General features: G+C 39.4%; 1 protein-coding gene across 2 annotated transcripts in view; it reads right to left on the bottom strand.

Moving 5' to 3' along the window:
* SCG3 (secretogranin III) overlaps positions 1-18,935 on the bottom strand; it is a 35,630-nt gene extending 16,695 nt beyond the window's left edge. The window contains exons 1-10 of one of the 2 annotated variants that reach the window (XM_059181550.1): positions 18,796-18,935; positions 17,658-17,801; positions 16,917-16,969; positions 16,366-16,411; positions 16,056-16,271; positions 11,306-11,448; positions 9,911-10,060; positions 7,272-7,449; positions 4,673-4,789; positions 1,504-1,587 (exon numbers count right to left, since the gene is read on the bottom strand). In XM_059181550.1, coding sequence (XP_059037533.1) covers positions 1,504-1,587; positions 4,673-4,789; positions 7,272-7,449; positions 9,911-10,060; positions 11,306-11,448; positions 16,056-16,271; positions 16,366-16,411; positions 16,917-16,969; positions 17,658-17,748 — 1,078 coding nt within the window. In that variant the 5' untranslated portion in view covers positions 17,749-17,801; positions 18,796-18,935. Of the gene's footprint in view, positions 1-1,503; positions 1,588-4,672; positions 4,790-7,271; positions 7,450-9,910; positions 10,061-11,305; positions 11,449-16,055; positions 16,272-16,365; positions 16,412-16,916; positions 16,970-17,657; positions 18,115-18,795 lie in introns of those variants that run through there. The other variant, XM_059181549.1, reaches the window with a different exon arrangement.
* Between the last annotated feature and the right edge of the window lie 930 nt (positions 18,936-19,865).

The raw sequence follows: 19,865 nt of genomic DNA, 5'->3' as shown, positions 1-19,865 counted from the left end.
CTTCCACCCACCCTTTCACAGAAGAGGAAACTGAGGCCCAGAATAGGAAGAGATGAGCACTGAGTGAGCAAAAGAGCTGGGGCAAAGCCTCACCTTTCCAGGTTTTGGTTTAGTGTTCTTTCCCTTCTGCTACTGTGTCATTGGAGCATAGACTATTTTCCTTACTATAATCAATGTAGGCAATCAAGTAGGACATGCCAGGTCCCAAAGCAAATTTGAATCTTCATTCCAAAGTAAAGTAACTCTTTAGTTGTTTAATCTCTCCATGATGTTGTACTGTTGAAGAACACTCTAGAATTCGGAGTAGCACCTAAGAATTTGGGGCTCTGGCAAGACTTCCTTCTGCCTCTTTCTTCATATTCCCTTATCCCTGGCCTCCCTAATACAAAGAAGAGAACTGAACCCTTGCCGTCAGAATGGGAGCTGTTCACTTGCCACGTAAGAATAACTAACTTCTGTATCAGTTATACTTCAGAAAAAAAAGTGAGGGGACAAGAGTGGGGAAAAAAATCTATTTCCTTCTAGCAACCTTCTATTGAATTAAAAATGTCACACACCTTGTAGTAGCTAACCGCTTGAAAACGTTGTAATGCATCCCTGTTGTAAATAAAATAGGAAATGTCAAGCAGCCTAACCATAAGGTTTGTTTTTTCAATAAAAGGGTTATTACTATAGAAAAAAGACGAAAGAAGAAAGAAGTCAGTTGTTACCTCATTATGAAAATATCTGCTTCTAGTGCTGTGGTCTGTATATATTTTTTGATGTGTAATTTCTTTTCATAGTTGCAGTACAATTTTGTTCCTTGCTTTTGTCATTGACATTATGATAGAAATATGTTTCCAGGATATAAGAAACTACTTGGAAACATCATTTTAAAAAGCTGCATAATATTCCATCAAACGTATGTACATAACTTCTGTGACAGGGACACCTAAGAACGTGTGATCTTTTCTCTTTTTGTTCCTCCCTCCTCCCTCAGAGCAGGCTCCTTTGTACCACTTGGTTCCAGGGTGTGATGGGTGGAGATGCAGGAGGAAAAAAACCAAGAGGAGGGGTAAATCACACTACCTAGGGGCACAGACTTTCTCAGAGGAGAGAGGAAGTCTTGGGAGGGGAGAACCAGTGGAGGCGCAGTGAAGTGGACAGATGATCAGAGAGAATGTTCTGGAGAAATGGTGATCTTGGGAGAGAAAAAAAAAAGCCTGAAGGAGAATTTCAGGAAGAATGACTCGGTTTTGTGATATACAGTTACCCCCTTATCCCACCAGCCACCTGTGAAGAATCTTCAGGGAAGACCTGCATTTCTTTTCAGTGCTCCTTGGAGTCAGATATCTATGCAAAGACCAGCCACAGAATAGCAAAATTTATAGCTACTTAATCCTATGCTTGGATTTTAGACTTTAAAAGTTCTGAAATCTGTAATTGTTGATCAATGTTTATTGAAATCATTATTTACATGAAGGATGATTGTGCTAAAGGTAGAAACAGTGAAATAAATCATACCTGGGAAAAGTTTGCTTTTGTTGTCAGTAACATTTTTTTCTAGCTTGTTCTTGGTCTGAAGAGCAATAGTTTCATCCAAGTTTTCTGGAGGGAGGAAGGGAAGAAATATGAAATATAATTTTATTTCCTGAAAGATGATATCAAACTTCTACTAAAACTGTTTAAACCTCACCAGACAGATCATAAAGCCATTCCACAATAATAACACTGTGGTTAAGATGTTTGGCATGGATCTTATTTCTAGGAATCGATTATTTTGTATTATTCGGGATCCTAAACTCAGCATCCTACTCAGTTAATTGCAGAAGTCTCTTCCCGTCTCTGGGGCCACTGCTAGAACATGTCTGGGATTGAAGCCTTTAATGGACACCTGAGGTAACTACACCTTGATTTTCCTTAAGAAAACCCAGACCAGGGTCGCCTGGGTGGCTCAGTGGGTTAAGCCGCTACCTTCGGCTCGGGTCATGATCTCACGGTCTTGGGAACGCATCCCGCTCAGCAGGGAGCCTGCTTCTTCCTCTCTCTCTCTCTCTCTGCCTGCCTCTCTGCCTACTTGTGATCTCTCTCTGTCAAATAAATAAATAAAATCTTAAAAAAAAAAAAAAAAAGGAAAGAAAACCCAGGCTAGGGACACCTGGGTGGCTCAGTCGTTAAGGGTCTGCCTTCGGCTCAAGTCGTGATCTGATCAGTGTCCTGGGATCGAGCCAGTCATTGGGCTCCCTGCTCCATGGGAAACCTCCCTCTTCTACTCCCCCTGCTGTGTTCCTGCTCTTGCTCTCTCTCTCTCTCTTTCTGTCAGATAAATAAATAAAAATCTTTAAAAAAGGGGGGAAAAAAGACCATTCTCATTCTCAGCACATTTGGCTCAGGCAGGGCTAATAATCCAGGCCTGGTTCCTCAGGGTCTCAACCGCCTTGGGCTGAGTGATTGGTTTGAAGACGTGCCCAATACAAGCCAGGACCATGAGATTCAATGCTAGGACCACAGGGAAAGACGATCTTTTCCTGCCAGGTTTGCTGTGCTGTGAGGATGGAGGTTACCAGCCATCTTTTTCCTGTAACACGGCAGCTTCTCTGGAATGAATCAACACATGGAAAGTCAGTGCAGGGACAAGAGGAGGGATAGATTCCTCACACTACTGGTGGACTTTACAAACCCAACATCAGACCATCCCCACCCCTGGACTCCTCTGTTACATGAGGCAATGAATTCCCTTTCCACTACTATACTGGATAGCACAGCTATGAACAGCAGTGGAAATACCTACCTTGCCCCTAAGACTTGTGTCATTTCTAGTCCATTTCCATTGGGTAAATGACAAGTATGGAATTTGAGTCACAGGGTATTGGTATGAAATAGTGATTGATCTGAAACAGTGCCTTTGATCTACTGAGTAAAGTAGGCCTCAAAGGATTTTGTATAATATGAGCCCATTTTTTTTGTTAAACAAGATAAAACAAAGAAAGAAAGAACCATGGTATATATGTTTGCAAACACAGACAAATATCTGGAATGATATAAACCAGAATGTCACATGGGTGCCAGTACTATGAGTGATTTTTTTACCTTTTCTTCTTCTTTTTTTTTTTTTAAAGACTTTATTTACTCATTTATCTGTCAGAGAGAAAGAGAGAGCTAGCACAAGCAGGGGGAGCAGCAGGCTCCCAACTGAAGAGAGAGCCCCATGTGGAACTGGATTCCAGGACCCTGGGAGGATGACCTGAGCTGAAGGCAGACACTTAACTGACTGACCCACCCAGTGGCCCCTTTTTACTTCTTTTTAAACATCATTTTGCATTGACTGATTTTTTAAAAATAAATATGCTCCTTCACAATCAGGACAAAACCAGCAAAATTATTTTCATGTGGAAAAAAATGGAGTTCATAGAGAGTGATTCTGGATCATTCTATCCTATGAGATTTTTCTCTACTTCTTCTTTTTTTTTTTTAAAGATGTTATTTATTTGACAGAGAAAGAGATCACAAGTAGGCAGAGAGGGGGAAGCAGGCTCCCTGCTGAGCAGAGCACCCGATGCAAGGCTTGATCCCAGGACCCGGAGATTGTGACCTGAGCTGAACGCAGAGGCTTAATCCACTGAGCCACCCATGTGCCCCAAGATTTTTCTCTTCTAATTCTTCCTCCTCTCTTAGAGATCAGAGTAAGGGGTCATGAGGTCATCTTGCTCAAAGGGCATCAGAGATAAATTGTATTTGTTCATTAACTAAACCAAGCAGGAAAACCGAAGGCTTTTTTTTTTTCTTTAAACAACCCACACACACAGAGAACGTTCAAGCTTATCACAAAGTTCAAGGAATCAAAGGTCAGCTAACTTTTTTGGTAAAGGGCCAGATAGTAAATACTTTGTGGACCATCTGTGGTCTGTATTGGAATGACTCAATTCTGCCGTTGTGGCACAGAATGGGCTAGACACAGTATCGAAACAAACAAGTGTGTCTGTGTGCCAATAAAGCCTCATGTATGGGCACTGCCACGTGAATTGTATATACTTCTCTTGTGTCACAAAATACAATTCTTCTTTGCATTTTTTTCAAACATTTATAGGTATAAAAGCAATTCTTAGTTGTGTGCTATACAAAAATAGGCAATGGGTCAGATTTGGTTCCATGGCTGTAGTTCACCAGCCCTATCACTGATCACACAGTCCTTTATTTTACAGATGCAGAAATTAAGGTCAAGCAAGGTGAGTGCTTGAGACATCCCATGGGACAGAGCTGGTCTTTGGCAGAGCCAGACCAGGGGGCATCACCTCTGCCGCTCAGTCCTGGTCTTTTTCCTTCCTACCACATGCAGACCTCACTGCTTAAAATCAACTCTTCCAGTCCTGACAGTACAAACACAATTGAAAAAAACAAAAGGAGGGGTTGAATTTTAATAAAATTGTCTCCATGGAGATATTTGGAAAATGTTAATAAGACAAAATGTAATAAATGTGAAATGTTTGCACTCAAGCCGTATCTATAAAGAGTTGAAAATTTCTGGTTAATTTTATTTCTATGCATTATCAAGCTGGTAAGTTCCGGTTACTCAGATATTTCAGGCTATTTTGGTATAAATGATCAGGTTTGTGACGTAATTATTGCTAAATCCCTAATTCAATTTGGACAATGAAAACTGTTACAGTGAAAACAAAACAGATAAGACTCTCACCAAGATAGGAAACACCTTCTTCTGGAGATATTGTGCCATACTTTACCATCATCTTCACAAAGTCAATCAATGTCTTCATGATAGTAATCAGTGTTTCTTTCTCTTTTGCCTCTTTTTCTATATAAAAGAACAAAATAATTTTAAAAAATAGTGGAATATAGCTTCCTCTTTCAGTGTCAATTTATGAAGTAGGCATCTTATTGAAATATTTCTCCCTATACTTATATCTGAAACCACATATATTTAATTTACAGAAAGGCTAAGATTTGATTCAGCATACAGAATAATGTACAGGCATACTGAACTTTTCCAGAAATGGGCAATCAATTATAACTCTCCAAAAAGATTTACTTTAATCTAAAATACTTTATTAATAGAGTAAATGATAAAGAGGCATTTTACAACCTGAGGTAATAGAAACTCAAAGACAAAGTTAGAAAATTTGTGACCCAACACTTTTTCTTTATTCAGACTCTATGTTTTTGAGGGCAAGAATGACCTGTTTTCATTACTCAAATAATATTTAAAAATAAAAACACACATGTATCTTTATTTTTTATAATGTAGGGTTGATCTTTTAATATTAATAGTAGTATATATTGCTTTCTAAACTTTATTTTACTTGAAAGAATATATGCATGTAGTAAAAATATTCTGACAGTACAGAATTAAATAGTAGTGAAAATAACATTTTCTTCCTACCCACCCCCAACTCCTCTTTCCTGTAGGTAACCGCTTTCTTGGAAACTCTTCATAATTTGACAATTTGACATACTGTTCTGCCTCTTGGTGGAAGACAATATGTATATATATATATATATATATATATATATAAATTCTAAAAGTTAAAAAAAATTATTTCTGTTTTTAAAGAGAGGTGCTAGAGGAGAGTCCATTTTCCCTATTCTCTTGGCTGCCATGAAGGCTCTCTTCTAAATACTTCTGGCCTTTCCCCCACCATCTTTTCATCCTTCCTACAGATGGAGTTGGTAGGCAATGGCCAATAGTCTTCATTTCTTGACTGATAGGGATTTAGAATTCTTCTTTTTCCTCCCCTGGAACAGTGGAAGGCAGAGATCTGAGACAAGTACCTGCTCTGTAGAATCCAACAATCCTTGTTATTGGCTATTCCAAGAACTAGACTGAGGACAGGGTGTGAGCAGGCCTGTTGTTGGATCTCACACTAAGCTGCTTTCTACAACACTTACAACCCAGACTTTATCAGTTATCAGAAATATTTTGGTTTTCTACCCATTTTATTATTTCTCAGTTGGTTCAGACTTTGGGTGAGAAGGATGGGTATGGTCAAAGACCATAGTGTAAGGATTTAAATTAAAAAAAAAAAAAAAAGGAAATTAAGAATGGGTGGGGGTCAAGGAAATTGAAAGATAAAGTAAAATAAAAACATTCCATACAGTGGAATCTTTCAAATACCATAAAAGTTCCAAAGTTGGGAGAGAAGAAGTGTGAGAAAAGAAATGGGGAAGAGATCCTGGGAAAGCGATGGTAAATAACTTCAGCTGTCACACTATTTGTTCAAGGTCACATCTGTAAAGTTATCTGGTGTCATGCTAATGTTCTTCACTGACAAGAAGTGACTCACCAAGATGACAAAGGTTCTGAGCTGGGCATTTGCCATGCAATGGGGCAAGATGGCTGAGAATGGACCCTCAAGATGTACCAGCCCTGTAGGCACCAGCAAAGGGGCTGGTGCCATCTGGCCAGTGTCTGCAATTGAAGGACAATGGATGTTCTCCAGAAATGAAAGTTCACTCTAAGCTCACTTCTTGGGGGAATATTTATTACAAATGTTCAATCCAGGGCTGAATCTTTGAACAGAGAGAGGAAAAGCCATAAAACAGTGCAAAGCACCTGTCTGGACAATAATAACAACAGAAAATTTGCTCATTATTATCTTCCTTGAAGATTAATCAAAACTAAACATGAATTGAAATCTTCAGCTAACCTATTCTGATGTACATGTAAGAGAACAGACATATTGAGGACTTCGTTTAAAAAAAAAAAAAATCATTTGCCATGTGTGTTTTGGGCTTCTGACCTGCTGTGGTCCAATGTTAAGTTCATTTGATCTCATTTCAAGACTGAAGCTGAAAATGTCTAAAAAGCAAAAATCTGAATTATTTTTAAAAGGATTAAATTATGTTATACACATTGTTCCCACCAAGAGAGGAAAATGAATACAGCCTTTAAAATAAAAAAAAGATTTGCAATAAGATTTGAGGCTGAGCAAATCAGGCAGTGACATTGATTTCTCTCCTCATCTGTACAGGGCTTACTTACCTCAGCGTCCCGAACACCACACATGTCCAGTGACTGTTTTTTGAACAAATAAGTGAACCCTCTGTTAACACAAAGATTGCACTATCCAGAAACTCCAGCTTTCCTGATTATCCTTTCCTAAATATTTTCATAACTAGCATTCTTCTTTTGAAAAAATTGATGTGAACTCTTTTCCCCGAGGCCATAATATATGTCATTGAAGACTGCATTTAACTGAAAACAGGAAGAAAAAACCCCACCCATTCACTTCCTGGAATTACTGTTTCTATTCCGCATGGTCAGAAAACACAGTGTTTACCTGAATCAATACTTTTCAGTAGTGCATAGAAGTTTGGGAAATACTGGAGTTCCTCAAAGTTGTCTTCATTGTAGATTTTAGTTCTCCTTTCCAAGCCATTTGTCAAGGTTAAGGAATTAGATACTGTTTCATCATTTTGTCCATTAGTAAAACCATCTTGAATTGTTGCCATTGGAGTCTCCATTGGAGGGGCGGGAATCAATAAAAAGTAAACATTTTGTTAGAACTAATTACACTCCATCTTGATTCTTTCCTCTTTGGTGTCCTTGAATGTGAAGTGTAGGAATACCTCCTCCTTTGCAAGCTCTCACAGGATCAAACCCTTTTCCAGGCATGTGGGCATCTAGCCACATGGAAAGGTCACTGGGGCTAAGAGACATATGCTTCACCTGAGAACCCTGGCTCCTGCTCCTGGAGAATAGACAGGGAATTTCTAGGTTCCTAGTTGGCCAAGTTCCTCCTCTGTCAGTTCTCATGAGTGTCTCCTCATAAAAATGCCCTTTACCAAGGAGGGGAGCTTTGAAGTCATAGACTTGACGACAGGATACAGGAAAGCCTGTCAGAATATCCAATGCCATCAGAACAGTCATACCATGGGGACTGCTCAGGGAAATTTTAAGGGCTATCTAGAAAGGTACGTGGGACTCTTTCTCCCAGACCTGATCCATTTCCAGTGTTCAGCATCTTAGTTAATGATCCATTGTCCATTCAGTGGACTAGACAGAAATTTTAAAGCCTTTCTTGTCTCTTTCTCTTCATTTCCTTCATCTAATCCATCAGTAGCCTTGTTAGCCCTACTTTCAAAATCTATCCCAAATTTTTACATTTTTCTTTTTCTCCATTACCTGGCTCTAGTCCAGATACTTTCATCTCTTACTTTCTAACTGGTATATCAACTATTTCTAATCTATTTCCAACACTGCATTTTCCATGTTATAGCCAGAGTTACCTTTTTAAAAATATGATCATGTAACTCCTTTGCTTAAAATCATCCAGAGTTTTCCTAATGGTCCTACAATAAAGATCAGAATCCACAGCCTTGCCTGGTCTGCCCTGGATCCACATCCCCAGGCTCATCTCTCATTGCTCCCTCTGTTTGTCAGCCACCTTGCCCTTGTAGCAGCTACTTGGATACTCCACACATTCTTCACTACCTTCTACCTCTCATATCCACAAGTTAACTCCCATTCAGCCTTCAGTTTTGGCTGGTCACTTCCCTGAGCCCAAGTCCAGTACAGGTTCCTTTTTAACAAGGTCTCATAGAACCATGTTTCTCTCCTCAAAGCACTCAAGGCAGTTGTAGTTAAAATAGGTGACTATTTGTGAAGAAAACCATCTACTTTTTCCATTAGACCTTAAGCTTCATGAGACCAAGGATTCTATCTTTTTAAATGAGCATTACATCCCCAGTGGTTGGTTCATAATTGGTACCTCGGTAAATATGTACTGAATGAATATTTCATTTGCATTAAGGCATTTAGATGACAGTGAACAGGTCAAGCATATGGGTGTTTAGAGATGGGTGAATAAGGAGTACAAAATGGGAGTGAAAGATCAGGAAAATACAGTGGTTATGTCACTTTCAGTTCAGATAGTTAGCTTGAGTGAATGTCATGGATTCTGTGATAAATCAAGAATGTTATGGGTAGATCTTTAAAACCTGTTTTTAAAAAGATGGAAGCTGGTGGAGATGGGAAGTAGGGAGACCAAAAGGGAGCTGTTAAGCTATCTAGTAAAAGAAAAACCCAGACCCAGTTTCTGTTTTCTAGCCTCCTCTAAAACAGGACAATAGGCCTATACACTCTTTTTCCTTGTATTTGGGATACAGCGTTGGAGGGGATGAAGAGCCATGGGGTCTGGGTGCTCTGGTGGAGAAGTAAAGGAGAGGTGAAGAGTTTGATATTTTCTTATATCCCTCTGTGTTCAGCTCCGTCTAGAGTTTTACAGGGAATTCAAAGTGGGAGGAAGATTTTAGTAGTGTGGCGATGCCAAAGAAAAGATGAGGACGCATAGAGCCGGGAAGGGGAAGGAAGGGGGAATGACTAGTCCAAGTAAAGGATGGTTGCAGGCCTCCGAACCAATGCGAAGAGGAAGGAACAGGTGGAAGGGCTCAGGATATAACAGAGAGGCAGCATCGGGGAACTAGCTCTGGGAACACAGGCTGGTGTGGCAGAGGATCAAATCAACCCGAGTTTCTTTTTTTGGGTTCTGGAGGCAGATGATGACATTCTGTGAGCAGAAGTTGTATACTGAAAGAGCTGTGAAATATTTGGTTCCAGTCCACTGACATTATACAAGCTAGTTGTTATGTGGAATGGTTATGACATTTCCACCTAACATTATGGGTTAATTTACTGTGGAGTATAAGATGTAACCTTTACTGTGTAATATAATATAACCCATATCTTCATTTTCAACTGAGAGTTGGGTTATATCTTTTAACTTACTGATATTTCATGAGTATATATTTTAAGTGGGTTCAACGTGTCACATATCCCAAATCTTCTTTGGCATCAAGGAAGATATTAATTATATACAGATTGTATTAATTTATACAAATACAAGTACACACAGATGCACATCCATGCACATGCATATGCACACATTCATAACATGCATATGAAGTCACATATACATACCACTTTCTCTGGTATTTTTCCAGCCTGACTTTCAGTCACGCTTGTTGGTTTATTGGGTTCCTCCTCATAAGTGTTGGCTTCCTTTGAGATCAATTTCTGTAAAACCTCTGCTACTTCATCTTCTAGTGTGTGTGCCTGGCTTTCTGTGATCTGTTATAAAGAGTGAAAACATATATAACTGCTATTCTCATACTTGTGATTAAAAAATAAAGACTGAGGGCACCTGGGTGGCTCAGTGGATTAAGCCACTGCCTTTGGCTCAGGTCATGATCTCAGGGTCCTGGGATCAAGCCCCCATCTGCCTCAGCATCCCTGCTGAGCAGAGAGCCTGCTTCCCCCCCTCTCTCTGCCAGACTCTCTGCCTACTTGTGATCTCTCTCTGTCAAATAAATAAATAAAATCTTTAAAAAAAAAATCTAGACTAAACTCTAGTCAAATACATTTTTTAGTAGATGAAAGAATCTTGTGGTCCCTCTTTCTAGATAACGTTTGTTTATGCCTCTATTAGTTGCTGGCCATTCTAGTGACTGCCCTAGCCCTCCTGGGAAATAGTACCTTTGGGCTGTAGAAATAATCAGGCCTGTCTTTGGGAATCCATGGAACATTTATTTTGAGAAACACCTTGAGGGTTATTTCTCCCTCTCTCTCTCTCTCTCTCTTTTTAAAAGACTTTATAAATTTAATTGAGAGAGATAGTGAGAGAGAGCAGGAGCAGAGGGCAAGAGGGTGAAGCAAACTCCTTGCCAAGCTGGGAACCCAACATGGGACTAGAACCCAGAATCCTGGGATCATGACCTGAGCCAAAGGCAGACGCTCAACCATTGGAGCCACCCAGGTGCCCCTCAAGCGTTTTTTTCTCTACCCTCAGGGGCAGGTCATGGCAGGTAGCCTCTGAAACAGACAAATTTAGCCCCCTGCTATGGCCTGACAGAGCTGTACAAGGTCTGGGAATCAGGCTGAGGGATGACCTATTTAAATTGTTTAGAGTTTCCCAAATGTTGCTTGTCTTTGCTCCTGTTAGTCTCTTGTCACAATTCACATATCTTTTACTGCTGTTCATTAAATCCTAACCATCCTTTGAGCTGACTTCAAACACCTCCTTCTCTAAAGCTCTTCCTTATTGCCCAACTGCACATAACCCATCCTCTGGCATGCTGGACTGCTTTTACAGTTCTGATGCTGCTTGCATGGTGGGCATGTGTATATTGGTGTAGTTCCTCTGGTAGACTATAAGTTCCTAGAAGATTGTTGTCTTATTTGTCCTCACAACCTATCATGCTTAATATAAAGTAGAGATATAAGAAACATTCGGCTACAACTTGGACCATGTAGCTTGGCTTCTTAGCAAATTCCAAACTGTACTAAGAAATGGGTTTATTTGCATGCAGGACTTACAAGGCCAAGATTCAGCAGTTTAGAAACAATCTTATCAAATACTCCTCTGTCATTTTCCTCATAAATCCTGGTAGCAATTTTCTGGACGATGTCTTCAGCAGTTAAAGGAGTTCCATCTAGTTGATGAAGGCCGTCTGGATCATCTAGAGGGTGTAACCACAATTCCACATCATAGCTATCATAGGCCCAGTTCATGGATTGTATTACATTTTCAATCTATACTTTGCTCTTATACACTCAGGTGTGATTGGAATGCATTCATGGTGTTGTTTGGCCCACATAAGCCCTTGGTTAGAAATAAAATTTTACTTCTAGGTGAGATGCTAAGGTGGCAATGGAAATTCTGAAAGCTTCTTATGTGATTTTTTTTTTTTTTTTTTTTTTTTTTTTATAAATATTTTATTTATTTATTTGAGAGAGAGACAGTGAGAGAGAGCATGAGCGAGGAGAAGGTCAGAGAGAGAAGCAGACTCCCCATGGAGCTGGGAGCCTGATGCGGGACTCGATCCCAGGACTCCAGGATCATGACCTGAGCCGAAGGCAGTCGTCCAACCAACTGAGCCACCCAGGCGTCCCTTCTTATGTGATTTTAAGTGAAAAAAAGATCTGAGGACAACACAAAAAGCCTCTCCATTTTTCATTCTCACTAATAATACAAACAAGGTTATATTTTGAAATTTTACAGTGGACCATATTTATGTATTATGCCATATTGTCCAAAACATCCTTCTATATACTATATAATTTGATATTCCACTTCCATACAAAGAGTAGACTGGTAATATCTGCACGTGTATTTCTTCCACTGGCAAGTTCCTGGCCTGAGGGTGGGGGAACCTGCCTCACACTCGGAATCAGAGAGGGTATGCTGAAGATTTGATGACTTATCTGGGATAAATATTTACTTCTAAATGAATGTGTGTCTGAACTCCTTTACGGAAGACAGCTTAATGTGATAAGCCCCTTTCTCTAGAGAACAGGGAACTTATTTTATGTGTCTGATATTTAAACTTTTAAAATGAGACAACAGATTTGTGCAAAGCAGTATGTAAATCTATGTAAATCTCTGCAGAGATGCTTGCAAATATGTGTTGTTGGCTTTCCTGGGAATACATTTGGCAGCACTACTTCAGAGGAAACAAGAGCTTATCCTGAGGGAAAGGCACAGTCGTGTTGGTGGCAAGGAAACACAGCACCATGTCCAAGACAACTCTCAGGAAACAGGTGGTCTTTTCTCACCTAGAGCACAGGGAGCAATATACTAGTATGTGCAAGTTTACAAGGCACTTAACTCTTCCTGTCACCCTAGATGGATTGGCAGATCAGAATTTTAGCCCACCATACCACTTGTTATCTATATTTCCTTGGACCACTGTAAAGGAAGATCGTAGGATTATCTGTTTCATTCTGAAGCTCAGTTAGGATAAGATGTAAATGTACCTCTTAAATTGCAAAGTACTCTATGAAAGCTGGTGTGCAGTATCATGTGAAAGTTAAAAAATTATTATATGTAGTAGATTTGTGCCAACTGTGATTATCTTCTAGAGAAAATGGAAATTGAATCTCTGGTCAAATTCTACCAAGATAATTCTGATCATATTTACTCAGAGAAAGAAGAGACTCATATTTCTATTTTTATTCTGTCCTTTTTCTTCCATGACTTTGAGGATTCAAAGAAGAAATTTCTCTCCCAACCCTCCTTTCAGAGTCCATACAGCTGAAGGGATATGCCATCTTGGGCAGAATATTTTCTTGTCGTTTGAAGAAAAGCTTAGGAAACCGAATAGAATGATAATACATGGAGGACTAGAAGCTTCCTGACAGTATATTATTGCTGAGCTGTCGACCAAGCCATTAGCTATGAGCTCTGGGAGCCCCTGTGTATCAGAGTGACTAATAAACAGAAGACACCCTAAGAAAAAACCATACAACCGATTTCCCTCCTGACTGACTGAAAATTGTTTTTTTTGTCCATATTTTTCAGGAGAGAGACTCATTGTTATTTAGGTCTGATTCTTCCATTTGTGGGTTGCAAGACAGACTCTCGGGAACATGTGGAGCAGAAACTACCCAAGGTCTATGCAGAGGTGGAAAAATTTATTTCCCTTCCCACTTAATCCCTCGGGATCTGAAAAAAAGGAAGAGCACTGGTTGCCTGCTGGAGCTGGAAAATAACTGAGATGACTGTTTTTCAGTTCATTTACTTCATAACAGGGAAAACATAAGCAATTCTCGGCAGAAACAGCCTCTCTGCTCTGCTGCACTGCTGCCTGCTCTTGAGTCAGGTGCTCAGACTTCCCTAGCTGACCTTTGCTAGATGGTGTTAATCGTTGACCATTTGGGCATTGCTCCTTACCTTCACTGATTTTACTTGGCTTCTCTAAAAGGGAGAGAATTATTCAGAGTGACTTCTCTACTGCTCATGAAAGCATATTTTACCCTCCTACATATACCCTCAGAGGGAAACCAAACATGAGTTCAACATCCATAACTTTTTTTAAGCAGCTACAACATTCTAAGTGGATGTAAAAGACCATCTTCCAAATCTTCATCGCCCTGTTATTTTTTGAACCCTTGGCATCTATGTACGGCACCTGGCATTCATTTGTCCAACACATATTTTTAGTAAAGTCTTCATATGGGCCAGAACTGGAAACAGATTGATAAATAGTTTAAGCATGATACCTAACTACACAGAGCTTTTTGTCTAGCTCATAGTCTGAAACATAGTAATTGCTCAATGAATATTTGTTTGGTGAATGCACACAGGAACCCCAAAGCACTACTTCATAAAAGAAACTTGGAAAAATCCCGAATCACATATACTGTGGCAAACAGGGAAAAGGACACCCGATAGACGCTACAAGCCCATCTGGAGGTTTCACAAAGGTGTAACAGTATCCTGCAGAAGTTTTGCCCCCTCACTTTTTTACTCCTTCTGGGATGTGAGTCTGCATGCCTCTGAGGTTCCAGTTAACTTGGTCTCACAAACCCAGCTGGTTCCAGGATTTCCAAGGTCTAAGAGGAGAACAGTAATTCACTCATAGACCATTATCTCCAAAAGTCTCCTCTGTAGTCTCAAGTGGACTTGAAATGACTCCTAGGGTAAATCTAGAGCTATCAAGGGTAGGACTTGAGAGTTCTGAACCCATTTGGGATGGTAATAAAATGTTAAACAATTTAAAAATAAGTTACTTAAGTTAGTGGTCAGACACAAACAGATCTATAATTCTGCCTGCACATACAACAAGTTTGACAAGAAAAAAAAAAAGGTAGTCAACAAACATTAGACTATTTTTAAAAATTTTATGAAATTAAATGGTCTGTTCAATCAAAGTAACTTAAACCATTCTGTATGCAGCTATACCCAGTACCTATTTATTTCTAGTCCAAATATTTTAGGTTAAAAAGTAGAATTCAAGAGAAACACATTTCCGTGAGTAGTATACAATATGAAATGTTTCAAAATATAAACCATCTTCCCTACCCTATTCATATAGAACACACTTCTGAATTTTCCTCAGGCTGTGATATCCAATGAAAGTAATATTTAGTCGGTAGTTGTTTTCTGGCAGAGATAGCCAAGATAATTCTCTTGTGGCCATGGAGCAAAATAAGAATATTCAAGAAAATTTGTAGTCACTTTTAAGCAGTGGTCCTCAGCACAGAAAACACAGTCTCCTCCTCTATGCTCAGATACAATCGTTCATTTACTCCCTGGAGTATTATTTTATTTGCTCACTCATTTCTTTATTCATCTATTCATGCAGTGAAATCATAAGGATTCAGACACTGGATATACAATGTTTCTGTTCTAGTGACATTTCCAGTTTAGTTAAGGAGAAAGACATAAATCATAGGTAGTCACACTTAGGAGTATAAAATTACAAATTACATTAAGTGTCATGAACGAAAGGAACAGGTTTCTATCAGATCATGTGTGCTGGATGAACACAGGAATCTGTCCTTCCAGGACTATGGAAGCCACATTAAGGATTTGGGTTTTTATCCCGACACAAATAAAAATCTACTAACGGGTTTTATGCAAGAGTGACAAGACTGTACTTGTGTGTTGAAAAGATCACTCTGGCTGCTCTGAGTTAGAGAAAGGCAGAGTGGATGCTGGAAGATCCATTAGAAGATTTTGCTGTAGTTCAAGTGAGACATGATTAGAGATTGGACAAGGATGGCGGTGATCGAGGATAGAGAACAAAACTATTGTATATATAGGTTTTATATATATATATTTCAGAGAAGGAGAAGTGTGGGCTAGTGTTATGAGACATCAGGCTATAGATGATAATTAGGGCCATGGAAAGGTTAGAATGACCTAGGGAGAAAGATATGACTAGGAAAAGACCACTGAAAAGAAAGTAATGGCTATTTCAGCTTTCGTAAGGAGCATTTTATTGATGTAATTATTTGAGAATTCTGATATTTTCTTTGTACTAATAGTTAAAGTAAATTGGAATGTTAAAATGAATTCGATTTCATAGAATATAGACAGCAGATTTACATTGTTTTCAAAGAATCAGTAAAAGAACCTTAAAATGAGAAAATAAAATTTGGGCTTCTGTGAAGTTGAGGCCTCACACAAAAATTTGGGCTTTGCCTTAATTTTGATCCTAACTAATAAAGGACTATGAATATAAAAAGGCTATTTTTAAAACATAGGACTTTCTCTTAACCCACAATGGGGAGACTCGAAGTTAGAGAAAAAAGGAATCAAAAGTTTTATTTCCTCATTTACCTTGAAATTTATGGCTCAGTCCACTCTTAGTAGAATCATAATCATCAATCAGTCTTCGATTCTTGGTTGAATCAGCGTCTTCCTCATTTAATTTATTATCATATGGGGAGCTTCTAATGGATTGTCTTTCTTTCTCAGTTTTTTCCTTTTCTGTTATTGCCTTTAGCAGGTTCAAGTTATCAACAAAGGAATAATTGCTTTCACCTGGCTTGTTTTCTGTAATAAAAGCCCCCAAGCCCAACACATCCATTTTAGTTAAGATTTTCATAACCTATGTTATTTAAATTATATCACCATAATTTCTTTTTACCTGGAGGGTATGTTTTTTTAATCTTGTCTGCTTCTGCTTCAGCAATCTGGGAAGTAAATTGGAGATAGACCCAGTTTTAAATAATTGCTCCAGCATTTACCAAATATGACAGCTAAATAATTTAATCTCTGTGGGATTTCATTTTCTTATTTGTAAAATGTAGATAATAATTTCTATTTCAAAGCATTGCCATGAGGATTAAATGAGATAAAAGAAAGGGCAGATGGTCTGCAAATATTAATCCCCTACTCCTGTAATATTGGTGAAAGATAAATCTGATAAATTAAACAGTCTTAAAATAGAGTGGATGTGATATTGGATTTAGTGAGTTCTTATACAGTCAGTTCTATGTATTATACAGAATTCTATGTATGTAACTGTTAAGATGTACAATTTCCCAAAACATATTTTCCATCTGAATTTCTGCCAATTTATTATTAAGTTCCTGAAGTTTGTGAATTCAAAATGGCTAAAATGTCACAGCTTAATTATATTAAATATAATAACTAAAATAAAATGAAATAGCATTTATAATTTTACTTTTGACCTACCTGTTCATTCAAAGGTCTTTCTGCACTTAATTCTCTATTATGTAGGGGTTTTTCTAGAATAACCAAACACAAATATAAATTTTATTGTACAGTGGAAAGGTACAATATGTATCTTACTACATAAAATCTCCAAAAAAGAAAAGCAAATGTTAGGAGAAATGTTTTTGGATGCCTGTGAACAAAAATATGTATTAACAAAGATAATCAAGATTATACAGTAACAATGATTATCAGCGTTGCCTTGCTTATTATCTTGGTGCATTTCCCGAGTTAATAGAATTACACTTTCATTTTTCTGCTCAGAAATCTAACATTTAGTTCTAACACTTCTCTTGCCAGCTGTTTCCAGCTAGATAGAGCATAATTTGGATTGGCAAATTAAAAGCTCTTCTATCATATGCTGCACATATTATGAATAAAATATCCTAGTTGTAAGACAACTAGAGGGGAAAAATGCCACTTTTTAAGGCGGAAAAAAACACCTCCTCGCCCAGTTTCAAAATAAGATATTTCAAAACAACCCATACTATTACTCTATCACTCAAAAATTGTGTGTGTGTGTGTGTGGGGGGGTGGCATCTGTCTTCTTGTCTCTGAATTCGGACTGATTTCTCTGTCAATATACACGGATATGATCTGATCAGAAAAGAGGCAAGGTACTTTACAGTTCCCGGGATTATGCCAAGCTTTACCTCTTCGCGGCGAAATAAAAGAGAGGTGGGAAGAAAAGTGCCCACGTACCTTGACTGCCTCCCGGCTTGGGAAAAGCTTGAATTGGGCTGCTTTGAAGCACCAACACCAGAATCCAAGTGCCGGTCCAAAGGAACCCCATTCTTCCACGCTTGGCTTCAGAAATAGCCTGGCGCCGGACTCCCAGAGCTGTGGCTTTTGTTATGAATGAAAAGGAGGAGTAAAAACAGGAAGAGCTAGGAGGGCGGGTGAGGGGAGGAAGAGTGGCAGGGACCCAGCGGCCAGGGGAGCTCCGCGCCGGCGTTACTCAGTAGAGGGATTAGAAAGGCTGCGGGCGCTCCGGAGTCAGGTCCTCAGGTGGGGGAGAGCGCTGTCCGCCCTGTGGGTGCTGAAGTTCCTGTGACGCGAAGCCAGCCGCGGGTCGGCTAGGGCGTAGCCTTACTCTCTCTCCCTCCTCGAGAGGAAGTGAGAGGAAGGAAGCGCATGCTCTCTGAGAGCCAGAGGCGGTAGGGGATGGCGTCAGCGACTCCAATGCTACTCCAATCCCCCGAGAATGCGAGGGGGGAGGGGCGACCGGCAGGCTAGCGTATTTTCCGTGCCGCAGTCTTTCGGGTGCTCCTGTGCTCAGGGTCACCTGGATTGCTATAAACTTGGACGTCATTGTCGTAACGTCCCAACCAAATGTTACTTCAAGGACCAAATGCCTTCCCTGCCCTTGCACCTGTCAAGCAGAGCTAGATAACCTTGTATGAAGGTTTCTGTCTTGGGATAGTTCTGGGATATCTGTTCCAGAATTCCTTCTTTCTCCTCCACCCCCTTTAACCAAAAGGTAGATATAATGCTTACATCCTTAGAAAAGCCATGCCTTTGTGATTTGGGTTGGCATACAAAATGTCCCTCGTCCCTCAGTGCTCTTCTTTCTGTCTTAATTCTATGCAGTCTTTTGAATTGGGAAATTCAAGGAATATTCTTTCACATATATTGCTGCTACACATTCGCACTCTCCTAGATGCTGAAGCAGAACTAAAAATATTACTACCTGTTCCCCCAAGCATGGATGTCCTCATCAGTCTGGGATAAGTAAGCATCAAGAGCCAGTTTCATTGTAAACCCCCCCCCCCCATCCTCACTAAGAGGAAAGCTCCCTCTTCAGCACCACCAGCACCACAAAACAAACAAACGAACAAACCTGCATTTCCGTAAAATTCTTCCCCAGGATTCAATTATGCCTAAGGGTCTGGCTGTTCCAGAAGTCTTGGAAGAGAAGGGATCCTAACTAGGTCAGGAGGTGCTTCCCACATTCTGAGAATATTCCCCAAAGTCTAACACTATTGCATAAAAGGAGTTATCAAAGGAGTTATCAAAAGACTTAAATAATGAAAACAAGCAACAGTAATGTCAGCAGGATGCTGAGTAAGCTCTTCAGTTTCTGATTTTTAAACAGAGCTTGGAGCCTTTCCTTCGTACTGTGGCATTCTGGGAACCCATCTGAATAATGATCAAATAGAAGGATTCAGCACAATCAGGCCTTTGATTTCTGCACCCTTGCTTTTGAAGGAGCAAGTTAGTCATTCGAGTTCCTATAAACAAACAAACAAACTAACTAACAAACAGATCTCCCTTGTTCTAAAGGGTTTTGAGTTTGGAAGTTACTCAAATACTTCCCTTTAGAACTTGAAGAGTACTTTCAATCTAACAGCTATTTCAAAACAAATAGTTGTTTTTTGGCAGTGATAACACAGCATTATTATCCCAGTATACTGGTATACCTCATTTAAAAAATTGTCACAATTAAGATCCCAGCTGGGTAAAGGATAAATTTCCTCATGATCCTCTTCTTTAAAACAGAGATAACGGAGGGACGCCTGTGTGGCTCAGCCAGTTAAGTGGTTGCCTTCAACTCAGGTCATGATCTCAGGGTCCTGGAATCAAGTCCTGCATCGGGCTCCCTGCTCTCCCCCTGGTTGTGCTCTCTCTTTCTCTCTCTGACGTAAATAAATTTTAAAAAACGATGACAGTCTCTGTTTCTTTCATAATGTTATTGTGAGGATCAAATGGTACATGTTTTGATCAAGTCATTTTGATGCTAAGAATATTTTGACATAGCCTAAAATATAAGTCATGAAATGTTTTCAGCACTTAAGAAACATTACTGAATATTATGTGATATAGCCTTTTGCCAATCCTGACACTCTATTCCTTACCTGATTCCTCAGTCTCACACTATTTTTAAAATAATTACCTTCATTTTTAAGATTA

The sequence above is a fragment of the Mustela lutreola genome, chromosome 7 (assembly GCF_030435805.1).
Source record: "Mustela lutreola isolate mMusLut2 chromosome 7, mMusLut2.pri, whole genome shotgun sequence".
Taxonomy (NCBI): domain Eukaryota; kingdom Metazoa; phylum Chordata; class Mammalia; order Carnivora; family Mustelidae; genus Mustela; species Mustela lutreola.
This window is presented reverse-complemented; position numbering and strand designations above follow the sequence as displayed.